The sequence below is a fragment of the Perognathus longimembris genome, chromosome 6 (assembly GCF_023159225.1).
Source record: "Perognathus longimembris pacificus isolate PPM17 chromosome 6, ASM2315922v1, whole genome shotgun sequence".
Taxonomy (NCBI): domain Eukaryota; kingdom Metazoa; phylum Chordata; class Mammalia; order Rodentia; family Heteromyidae; genus Perognathus; species Perognathus longimembris.
Window position 1 is genome coordinate 74,241,524 of NC_063166.1, and position 12,422 is coordinate 74,253,945.

The 12,422-nt window shown below is 43.7% G+C and overlaps 1 protein-coding gene across 1 annotated transcript in view; it reads right to left on the reverse strand.

Moving 5' to 3' along the window:
* Ptprt (protein tyrosine phosphatase receptor type T) overlaps nt 1–12,422 on the reverse strand; it is a 688,872-nt gene that overhangs the window by 42,921 nt on the left and 633,529 nt on the right. Inside the window, exon 20 of the mRNA XM_048349408.1 lies at nt 5,955–6,031. Coding sequence (XP_048205365.1) covers nt 5,955–6,031 — 77 coding nt within the window. The remainder of the gene's footprint in view (nt 1–5,954; nt 6,032–12,422) is intronic.

The following is a 12,422-nucleotide window of genomic DNA, read 5'->3' on the forward strand; positions in this document are numbered from 1 at the left end:
TCGCTCCCTAGCTCTGTCCCTTCAGCCTTCTGTGGTGTGGCCAGTCATTGCCCCAGACAGTCCTTTTCTGTCCACACTATCTGCTTCTCTACCCTTCAAGTCCCTACCAGGACTTGAACTCAGGGCCAAGTCATTGTCCCTTAGCTTTTTCACTCAATGTCGGTCCTCTACCATTGAAGCCACACCTCCACTTCAAGCTTTTTGCTGATTAACTGGAGATAAGAGTTTCACGGACTTTCTTGCCTGGGCTGGTTTTGAACCATGATCCTCAGCTCTCAGCCTTCTGAGTAGCTAGGATTACAGGCGTGAGCTACCCAGTTGTCCAGCAGCATAGTATGAGACTTGTCTGTCTCTCCCAGTTAAGTGAGAGCTCCATCAAGGCAGACTTACCCAACTTGCTCATGTCCATCTTGTTCATGACTATGTTGCCAGCACTAAGAGGTTTTCCTGGCCTTTCAGCCTTGATAGAAACATACTGAAAACATTCCAGCTGGGTGACTGTCCCCATGCACTAGCTGAGCAAAGACACCCTCCCTGGCCTCTGGAAACCCACACACTCCCTGAAGAGAAACGATTCCCACCACGAGACTCTTCAGCAAAGGAGATAAAAGGAAATGTACTGCTCAATTGGGTCTCCTCTGGGGATTTGCCAAGAGCTCGTACTGCAAACTTCCTAACCTTAAAAGAACTTTGAGTTCATTTAAGTCCCACCTACACAGCACGCAGCCTGCCTGCAAACCAGCACTGGGCCTGCCTCCATCTGTCTGTGAGCAATGGGAAAGAAGTTTGCATCCAAAATGCATTTATCTCACTCTGTACTCCTGCATCTGTTACTTACCGGGGACCTAGATACGATATTTATTTCCAGGCTGGTAATTTATAACAGATTCAAGTGGCCAATACGTTTTCGGGTGTGCAAACAAACTGGACAGCTGAAGGTTCAGACAGCAGCAGATCGTGGCCTCCAGAGGTCCCAGCGGGGCTGGGCCCATCCAGCTCATTATCCAAATGGAGACATTTTAATGAATTGTCCAGATCCAATTGTGGAGAAAGGATTCTAACTTGAGCAGTTAGAATCTTTGAAGGCATCTGGCCAGTGTGCAGACCAATGCAAAGGAAGACTAGAGAGGTGTGTGCATGTGCATGTATGCGTGTGTGTGTGTGTGTGTGTGTGTGTGTGTGTGTGTGTGTGAGAGAGAGAGAGAGAGAGAGAGAGACTAGGAATCTCCATGAAGGCCCTAAGTTAGCTTTTCTGAAGTACCCAGTAGGCTCACAATGAATGTGACTCTTCTATTTCCTGCCCCACAGTGGTAACACTGCAAGAAGGTACTTGTGCTCAGTTTCTACTTTTGTCTCTCGATTTTCCCCTCTTTCCCCCCCACCCCATACTCGCTCTGCTTGGGAGGCTGATCTTATGAACTGTACCATGGTTTCCCATACCTTTCTTCTTCTGACCAATCAGGAGCACAAGCAGAAGTTCAGAGGCTAGCAGGAGGTTGGGGCCTAGGTCCTTCTAGGTCTTTCTCTGCCAAGTCAGCATGAGTTAGTCTCCCTTTCTGTCAAGCTACAGCCCTCTTCTTATACACACCCCTTCCTCTTGCAATATCTACTTCCTAATGCCCTGCACTAGTTAATCCTTTGATCTAGTGAGAGTCCTTTACTGTTTGCAGCTCCCAAAACATTACACTTCAGCTGTTGACTTCCTTCAATCCTATTCACATGCTTATTAAACTCTCCTTGGTTACCTCCTTTGAATGGGCCTCTATTCCATTTTTGGTACTCTGATAGGTACTCTGACATGTTATGATTTACTTGTGGTATTAATCCTTTTTACAAAGATCAGCAAAAGTAACTTACTCATAATCACAAAAAGCTAGTCATTTGAAAGGCCTGCATTCAACAGGCCCAACTAGGATCAAATTCATGACTGTAGTCTTGTTAGCCCTTGATGCAGCCCAGGGTCGGACACAGCCTATTAGGACAGCGTGTGGCATGGGCATTTGGCATGCTGGCACAATCTACTTCTTACAGAGAGAAGGAGGAGGTGTGGTGTGTTCTAGCTGGGCAGAGAATTAAAGTCTAGCTGTGTGACTTTGGGCAATGCTCTTAACCTTGATCCCTGTTTTCCTGTCTTTATAGGTTTGCAAAAAGCCTTGCAATGCTAGAACCCAGTAGACACAGGAAACCTGGTTAGTATTAGTATAGAGATTCACTCGCATTTAAAGCCATTTCAGTTGTTGCCTTACAAAATCAGCAGAAGTCAGTCAATTGTGGGTGGAGTGACAAGGGCAGTGGCTTTTGCTGGGGGCCGGGGGGAGAGGGGTTCCATTTGGATGGCAAACACCAGATAGATCAGCCAGCATGCAAAACCCTGAATAGGCTGTGGCCCCGATGCCTGTCGCATCCATCCAGACACAGATAAGATCCAAGTGCAAAGAGAAAAATTCAACCCTCAACTAACATGTACAGCTACGCTGCCCAAGTCCCCGCTGAATGGTGCCTACAGGATGTCAGGGATAGATGGAGAGGAAAGATAAAGAGCGCTGCTCAGGGAGTCCTTCAGCTCTGGTTTGGACCTGGATTCTTTCTCTGACCAGCTACCTGGCTTTGGAGACGCTTTACAAGCCCCAGATCTCAGCAACTATAACCAGAATATGGGAGAAAGTGGAAGTGATAAGACCCACCAAGAAAAGGCATCAAGAAGCCTTGACAAAGCCCAGGGGTGGATGCATCAAGAACCTGCTGCTGTTGTCAGTGCTCTGGCATTACTAGAGACAGCAGTGTGTGGTGGGAGAGTGATTCCTGATTCAAACTCCTGCTTTTCTTCCTTTAATGTCACTGAGCCTTGAGGACCTCAGTTTATTCCTCCAGAAATGGGTGGTAGTGACAGGTACTCTGTGAGGTTGAGGTACTAGTGATGGTTACTCTGGCACGGTAAGTCCTTCCTTTTTGTCTGGCTCTTTTTTTCATCTAAGGCAGGATTAAGGTCCAGGAAGCCTTCACTAGTCTTTCTTCCCCTCTTGAGTTTTTTTTTTTTTTTTTTTTTTTTGCCAGTCCTGGGCCTTGGACTCAGGGCCTGAGCACTGTCCCTGGCTTCTTCCCGCTCAAGGCTAGCACTCTGCCACTTGAGCCACAGCGCCGCTTCTGACCGTTTTCTGTATATGTGGTGCTGGGGAATCGAACCTAGGGCCTCATGTATCCGAGGCAGGCACTCTTGCCACTAGGCTATATCCCCAGCCCCTCCCTCTTGAGGTTTTTAACCTATGGGACACTTGCTCTGCGAGGGTCTCTTCTCCTATTTTTTTCCTATTGGACTCTCTCACCAGACCGAGTCTATTTTAAGTCAAAGACATGATTGGAAAGGTTATTATTTCTAGCATCATTATAGTGAGGGAGGGTCTGCTTGGTGTTTGTGAAATGAATAGTAGATCCATACAGAAGAGGTTGATTGAGTGCTCAGAGTGCTTTGCTCTGTTTGGAGGCAAGTGACTCAGAATTGATCACCACCTTGGGAGGTCTCCCCACAGGGGTATGGAAGCAGAGACTTTCCATCTTTGCTTTCATGGATGCTCCAGTCTCAGTCAGAAAAATAGAAGCCACCACAGGTGTTACAAACAGAGGGGATTCAATACAGGGGGTTGGTTACACTAGGAGATGGAGGGGTCAGATGATGAGTAGGGCCTCCTTAGAGCTAGTGAGACAATGGGAGACAAAGAAGATAGCAGGGCTTAGGAGCTGGGGCTTCCTGGAAGGAGCTGAAACCATGGGGAGCCTAAATGAGGGAATCTAGAGCTGTAGACAGGATGACATGGCCAGGCTTGAACTGCCCACCAAAGAAAGAGGGTGAGAAAAGAATATACTTCTCTCTTCCTCGGGTCTCTTACCATTTGCTCTCATTGAGGAAGCCAGCCTCTCTTTCTCCCTGCAGGCTACACACAAACTCCTCTGCACACAAATGCTGCTACCAGTAATGCGAAGTAGAGCAGAGAAGAACAAGGAAACAGGTCGGAGGGCAGATGAACAAATGACCCACACAAGACTCTGTATTTGTTGAGTGCACGAATCATCTGGCTCAGGGAAGAGGAGGATAAAATTTACAAAGCATGTCACTGCACTTGATAGTTTGTCTATAAATACATTTGGGAGTCTGAAGGACCAGGGCCAATCTCAGAGCCATTCTTCAAGGTCCAGAGAAGCCTGGCTGGAATCAGACATGCTGGAATGTCCGCTTGGTCACAATGACTATGTTCTCTTCCTCAAAACTCTCGCTTCTGTGAATATCCTTCTTGGCTCCTGCTGAGGCCCAGATGCCCTCCAGTGGATGGATGGATCATGAAAATGTGGTATAGATACACAATGGAATTTTACTCATCCACTAGGAAGAATGATACTACACCATTTGCAAAGAAATGGATGAACCTGGGAAAAATTAGGTGGAGTGACATAAGTCAGGCCCAGAGAGACAAAGGACACATTTTCTCTCATAAGTGCAAGTTGGATCTAATTTATAAATATATAAGTAAACATATACAAGGTTGTATGCACATGCACACAAATGTATTAGCCATCATGTGGTGTGTGCAGGAGAGAATTCCAATGGTGTAAGAACCAACTCACAGTCTAATGAAGTTGGTACTTGAGGTGAGTGTGGGGAGATGGTCAAGGGAGTGAAGTGGATGACTGAAGAGATGAAGGGGAGGGAGGATGCAGTCAAAATATTCAATGTATATCCCATGAAACTAGGAAAGGGGAGATGGACTGGGTTGGGAGGGATGGGGGAGAATGACAAAAGGGGTCATATCGATCAAAACACATTATAATCATAGACTGATCTATTGAATGTTAACTCCTCTGTAGAACTACTTACAGGTAATAAATACATAATTAAAAAAAAGAAAATAGAGAGTATGATGAATAGATGATACTGTACGAAAGGAAATGTACTTATTACTTGATGTATGTAAATGTAACCCTTCTGTATATCACCTCTATAATAATATAAATTAAATTAATATAATAAATCTAGTAAAATAATTGTAAATTATATTTAAGTATTCATTCTATTTGATTTTAATTCATTTATAATGTTAATATTTAATTTAATTATAAATTAATAAAACAATATAAAGTAAATTGATAATTTTTTTGAAAAGAATATGTTAAAAACAAGATAAAGTCCAGTCTCCTTAGTCTAGCCAGCTAAGCCAGCAGGAATCTAGCGCTGACCTTATTTTCTACTCTTTCCACCATAACGTCTTCACCCCTTCAAATGGAGCTGTTTTGTCCTTCCTTTTAAGCACATCCATCTTGGCTCTGGCTCTCTCTAACCAGAGGCCCACCTTCCCTCTCTTTGATTTTAAATTCTGCTTGTGCTTGAAGCTTTGGCTCACATCACCTTTTGCATTCCTGATGGAAGAAGTGATATTTTTCCCACTTCTGAATACCTGTAGCATTTTATCTGAACCGGTGACACTTACCACTTTCTAGTTTGCCCCGGCATTATTGATGTGCACAGCTTATCTCCTTTCTGAGATTCTAGAGGGTAGAGATTGTGGCAGGTTTTTTTTTTTTTTTGTTTTTGTTTTTTTGCTTTATAATTCTCCTACATAGCATCCAGCATACAGTGGGCACTTACAATTTTTTTGTTGCCTTAATGGCTGCACCTTTAAATGAAAGGCTAAGTAGAGACATATGCAAATGAATTCATGGGCTGAATGAATAAGGCTAGCAATCTTCCTGGGGCTCTATAGAGTAGGTTAGTCCAGTCTGCCTGAAGAAGGATATAACTTGAGGTGATGGTGAGCTTGGGCCATGCAAATCAGGTTGGGTCTAGACTATTCTGGATATACATTGCAAAGGCCGTCCTCTAAGAGACAGGTCAAGGACAGCCACAGACCTTGAGCCTGCACAGACAACTCTAGACTCCAGATGCCCAGCCCCAGGAAGACACTCACATCAATGTAGTTGGCGTTGATATAGTCAGAATGTGGATCTCCATCCAGCACCAGAAGCCTCACTCGGGAATGGTCATCTGCAGAGAGAGCAGAAAGCAGGGCATGGTGGGTAAGACAATGGGAGCCATGAGCCATCAATTCTACCCTTCAGATCTACTGCACAGGGCCTCATACCACGCTCTCACTGAAGCCTTCACATACCTCTCAGGTATTTACAAAGGGGAAGCTGAGGTTCAGGGAGGTTACTAATCTTCAAATGAACCTGAAGACACATCCTCTTTTTTTTTTAATTTTTTCCTGCTTTCCATGTGGATTCTGGGTTTGTGGTTCCTTATCTGAGCAAGTGAATCACCCACCTGTTTATTTTTAGGGGAAGTGCACATGTATTAAATTGTATATAGTGAGGGATTTCCTCATGACATTTTCATACATATAAATAATGGACTTTGAACATATTTGCCCCATCTATTCCTTTCTTTTTCTCCATTCATTTTCTTAGTAATTGCATTATTAACTTAGAGATGAAAATATTAGTTTCATAGGACCCTGCAAAAGAGATCTATATAGATGCATGAGGGTAGGAGAGAGCATTGAGCCTAAGCTAATAGGCTCCATTTTCATGCTTGCTTACAAACAGCAAGTTTACCTATTTTTCACATGTGCCCAAATTGCTTTTCTTCTGCCTCTCTGAGCATTGGTGTAAACAGATTGTTGGCAGCATATCATTATCAATACCACCATTAAAGTGAGGTTGGCTAAATCATAATAAAAGAGGTCATCAATAACTAAATATCTCCTTGCTGAAGATACCTTTTGAAACACAAGCTAGGCATAGATTAAGATTTAAATCAACATCACGCTTCCCTCAAATAACAGAAAATACAAACTACCAAGAATGGCACAGCAGAAGAATCAGGATAATCCCTTACAAGTAATTAAAAGTGAGCCCTGATGTGTTAATAGGCATGTGCAAAGAGAACAGCTTGTTTAGATCTAGTAGAGAGAGGCCCTTTTCAACTTGGATTGTTGTACATCTATGATACAGTCACTGTATCCATCGCCTGGTCAGTCTTGTTTCCATACAAGGGTGGAAGATACAGCCAGCAGGCTGATGAGCTCTGGACATCTTAAGAGCTCCCAGGGATGAAAGAGTTCAAGTCAGCTTTGCCCCTTAGATTTTGACTACACCCTGCAGTTCCTAAGCATCTGCATTGCTTCTAAGCAAGTGGAACTCCCTAAGAACAGGGGTATTATCTGTCTTGGTCCCTATTCTATCCCCTGCCACACGGCAGGCAAGCATTATGAGTCCTTGGCGAATATGTAAGTGGACGCTCTCATTGCATCCTCACAAGGACTCCATGGCAGTGGCCAGTGGGTTCTGCTAGTCTGTTGTTGCAATGGATGAAACTGACCAGGCTCCTGGCTAGTAAATGGCAGGGCATAGAAGAATGGGGTCCTCTCTGCTGTGAGTTCAGGTACTCCTGCTTTCAAAGCAGGCGTGTACAGGATGTCAGATACCATCTCAAGCACACATGGTGGGAGAATTAACCACAGAGAAGTGGTTGTCAGGCGATGCAGGGAAATGGGCAGAGTCAGATGACGAGATAACTTAGAGATAAGCAAGGAGGCACTGACTCCCCAGGGGTGAAGGGACACAGAGAGTTGCTGGGGCTCCCAGAACTCAGGAGCTAGGGACACTTGGCTGGAACTGGAGCCACTATGGGCCTCTCCAGAGAGAGTCAGAGACAAGGAGCAGGCGCCCTTCAGAGACCAGCGCTCCACAATGCAGAGTCTGGTAGGAGAGGCAAGCTAGGGACCAGTAGGCCCAGGACTGGAAGACACAATCCCGTATCTGTTAGTCAGTTCGTTCAGAATTAGCCACTGAGTACCTGTCATGTGGTAGGCACGGTGCTGATACCAACCAAACTCACCTCTATTCTCACTCTCCATGGGGAAGGAGGAAGTTGGGGATAGCTTTGGGTGAATGAGGGATAGAGAAACAGGATATGAGTTGGGAAAGGAATTTGATATTTTTTCCTGGGGCTTGGAGAGCACTGTCCATGAGCTTTTGTGCTTAAGGCTAGTGCTCTACCACTTGAGCTACTTCAGCTACCACTCTATTTCCAATTTTTGGTAGACAATTTGAGATAAGAATGTCATAGACTTCCCTGCCCTGGCTGGCTTAGAATCATGACTCTCAGATCTCGGCCTCCCGAGTAGCTAGGATTCTGGGTGTGAGCCAACAGTCCCTGGAGAGGAGTTTGATTTTTAAGCTATTACTGAACTTCATAGGAGGCACTTAAATCACTTGCTCCTCAAACCATGTCTACAGCTTGTCATAATATCAGAACAATGCGGTGCTTATTCAGAGTTTTTACATTTTGTGAATAAAGAAGCAAGAGCTCAGAGAGGTTAAGCAAATTGTCCTAGTTTACACAGCTATTCAATTAGGCCTCTCTGACCTTGAGCTCCTGCCCTGCTCTGTCCTGGGACCTGGACCATCTCACAGGTAGAACTTCACTGTGTGTGCAAATGGGTGGCTCCCAGCTCCCTTCCTTCTCTAGCCCCAGAGAGGGAGGGCTTTCCAGGGCTCAGCCATCCAGTGGGCCTGGCGCCTGACTTGGAATGCCAAGCTCTGTCGCCAGCAGATAGAGAAACTGTAAGCCTTAAACAAGGAGAAATACCATATTATCTTTTCATGTAATGGTTTCACTAATGACTTATTGATCCAAAATCTCCTTCATTTATTGAATAATGTCTGCCCCTGGGGTCCATAGCACTGGAAACAGAAGTTCTGGTTTAAAATGTTGAGGTTTATAATATATATATATATATATATATATATATATATCAAAAAATTTAAATCTGAAAGCAAGAGCTGTGAAAAATAAAACAGAGATGAACTTACTTCTTCCTTCAAATGAAAGCGACTCTAACCACTAGATGATGGGGTCTGCTAATGTCTCTTCTTCGCTCATTTATTAAGAACACATTTACTGAACACCTACTGTGTGCCAGGCTCACTGAAGGGGCTATGATTTTGTCAGTGTAGTAGGACTATGCACAGAAGTGAAGCATCTAGGTTTAGAAAGTGGGGGACACAGTTTTATTGGGTTTGTTTTTTTCTTGGTAGAGTTATATGAAAGAGCCACCCAAAGGGAGTAGGCCAGGCCACTGGACAAGGAGGAAGTGTCTTCCTTAGAGGGAACAGTAAAAACAATGGTGAATAGAGAGCAGGCACACTGGGAGACCTACAGAGAGGCCCCTGTCCTGGGAGCACTGAATGTCAGGGGACAGCAATAGGCTTTCTACATAATTTTTTAACTATTAATTTTTTTGTTGGTTGTGGAACTTGAACTCAAGGCCTGCGTGCTGTCTTTGAACTTTTTCTCTCAAACTCTACCACTTTGAACCACAGCACCACTTTTGGTTTTCCGGTGGTTAGAGATAAGAGTCTCACAGACTTTCCTGCTCCAGCTGGCTTTAAACCATGATCCCCAGATCTCAGATTCCTGGCTCCACACAATATTAAGAGACTAAAATGTCAGTGGCCATGCTGGGTTCTGAAGGGCATCTGAATATTGTCTCTCTTCTCTAGGCTGGTAGAAGAGTGTTGTAGTATAAGAAAAGCAAACTTAATTCTCACATGGACTGACCAGTGGCAAGGAGGACGCACTATGTGTGTGTGTGTGTGTGTGTGTGTGTGTGTGTGTGTGTGTGTGTGTGTGTGTGTGTGTGTGATGTGCGCGCCAATACTAAGGCTTCAAACTCAGGGCCTAAGAACTGTCCCTTAGTTTTTCTGCCCTTGAGCTACAGCCATGTCTGGTGTTTTAATTAGAGATTAATTAGAGCTAAATAAAATAAAATAAGATAAAATAAATTAAAATAGAGATTCTAGCTGGCTAATTAGCAATGACTCTCACAGACTTTCCTTCACAAGCTAGCTTCAATGTGGGATCCTCAGATCTCAGCATCCTGAGTAGGATTTCAGGCATGAGCCCCCCGTGTCCCGCAAGGAGGACCTACTTGTAATGTGTCATGTAGGTGTGGAGAGATGGCTCAAGCCTGGGTCCAAAGTTTAGCTCGGTCATGAAGCAAGTCAACGGATCTCTCTTCACCTTGGTTTCCTTAGCAAAATGGAGCCAATTCTAGCTCACTCTCAGAGTAGAGAAAGGATTGCTTTTTTTCTTTTTTTTTTTAAAAAAAGGAAGATATGATGAGCAATTATTAAGAAACCATGAAAAGATAGGTAACAAAGTAAGAGAAAATATTTGCCAAGCCCATATCTGATCAATGACATCATGTATCCAAAATATACAAATAATTCTTTAAACTCAAAAAATAAGAAAGCGGGGGCTGGGGATATGGCCTAGTGGCAAGAGTGCTTGCCTCGTATACATGAGGCCCTGGGTTCCATTCCCCAGCACCACATATACAGAAAACGGCCAGAAGCGGCGCTGTGGCTCAAGTGGCAGAGTGCTAGCCTTGAGCAAAAAGAAGCCAGGGAAGGTGCTCAGGCCCTGAGTCCAAGGCCCAGGACTGGCCAAAAAAAAAAAAAAAAGCAGTTTTTTTTTTAAATGTGCAAAGGATCCGACAGACATAAGGAGAAATGCAGGTGACAAATAAGCGTATGAAGAGATGTGCAACAACTTGCTTCATTGGGGAATTTCACACCAAAATGACAATGAAGTTGGCTGTCATGCCAGATACACGAGAGGCTAACTCAGGAGGACCTCAGTTCAAGGCTAGACTGAGAAAGAAAATGTTCCAACCAATATAAAGCTGGGTGTAGTGGCACATACCTGTCATCCTCAAGATATGTAAATGGGATGATTGAAGTCCAGGCCAGCGAGGGTAGGGAGAAATGAGACTCTTTTAAGAACAATCATTAAAGCAAAAAGGATTGGTATGAATATGTGCAAAGCCCTGTGTTCAAACTGCAGTGCTACCAATGCGTAAATAAGTAATTAGAGAGACACATTGGAATGGCCAAAATCCAAATGCCAATGAGGATGTGGAACAACAGAAACTCTCATTCATTGCTGGTCAAAATGCAAAATGCTATCCCTACTCTCAGGAAGACAGTTTCTTACAAAGCTAAACATACTCTCACGGGATCCAGTCCTTATACTCCAGTACTTACTCAAATGTACTGAAATTTTAAGTTCCCATAAAAACCTGTATATGCACGTCCAGGTCAGCCTTATTCACACTTGCATAAACATAGAAGTAACCTCAAGATATCCTCTAATAGGTTAATTAACAGATTATTATTTATTCTTTTATATAATGGGATATAATTCGAGGATTAAAATAAATTAAGCTGTCATCTGGTAGCTCAAACGTGTAATCCTAGCTACTCAGGTGGCTGAGATCCGAGAATCGTGGTTTGAAGACAGCCTGGACAGGAAAGCCTATGAGACTCATCTCCAGCTAACCACCAAAAAGCCAACAGTAGAGTTCTGTCTCAAGTGGTAGAGCACCAGCCTTGCCTGAAGAAGCTGAGGAAAAGCTCTCAGGCCCAGAGTTCAAGATCTAGTACCAGCACACACCAAATATTGTGTTTTCAGTCTTGAAAAGTCATAGAGAAGCAAATACATATTTCTTGGTGAGTGAAGTCAAGCTGCAAAGACTCTACACTCTACAATTCCATGACATTCCATATGACTACATATGGCATTTAGGTAAAGAGAAAACTATAGAGACAGTAAAAAAAAAATGGTGCTTGCCAGGGACTTAGAGGAAGAAGGAGGATTTAATCGGTGGAACACAGGTGGTTTTAGGGAAGTGAAAATACTTTATGTAATACTGTAATGGGAGATATCTATCGTGATGAATCTGTCAGCATAAAAACAACATATGAAGTGAACCTTGATGTAAATTATGGACTTGAGCTAATAATCATGGATCACTATTGGTGCATCAATTGCAGCAAATGTACTGCACTAATGCAATATGTTCATTATGTGTTAGGGAGGGAATAGCTAGGAAGTCTGTACTTACTGCTCTATTTTTCTGTAAATTGCTCTCTGAAAAGTGCTAGGACAGTGTCAGGTACACAGCAGGTGCTCAATAATTGGTGGTTTGGGACTGGCTAGGACGCAGGCAGTGAGCCAATAGCAGAGGCACTTAGAAATAGATCCGTCTACCTGCAGAGGTGCAGCGCTATTATGTGTGTTCATTAAAGGGCAGGATTCCACTGGAGGCACACCAGACACCAGAAAAGCATTGCAAGGAATGGGAGAACTCTTATGGTTTATTTATTCCTTCTGGGAAATGCTAATATCATTCTGTGTCCCTTTATTCTTCCAATTTTATATAATTAGAAAGATAAAAAATTGTGTTTACCCACATGCACGTGGAGAGAGAAAGACGTGGTGGCGGAGGATGTAGAAGCAGCTTATATGAGGTAATTTACAAGCAGCCTGGATTGTTCATTATGCTCTATCTACATTTTGCAAGCATGGA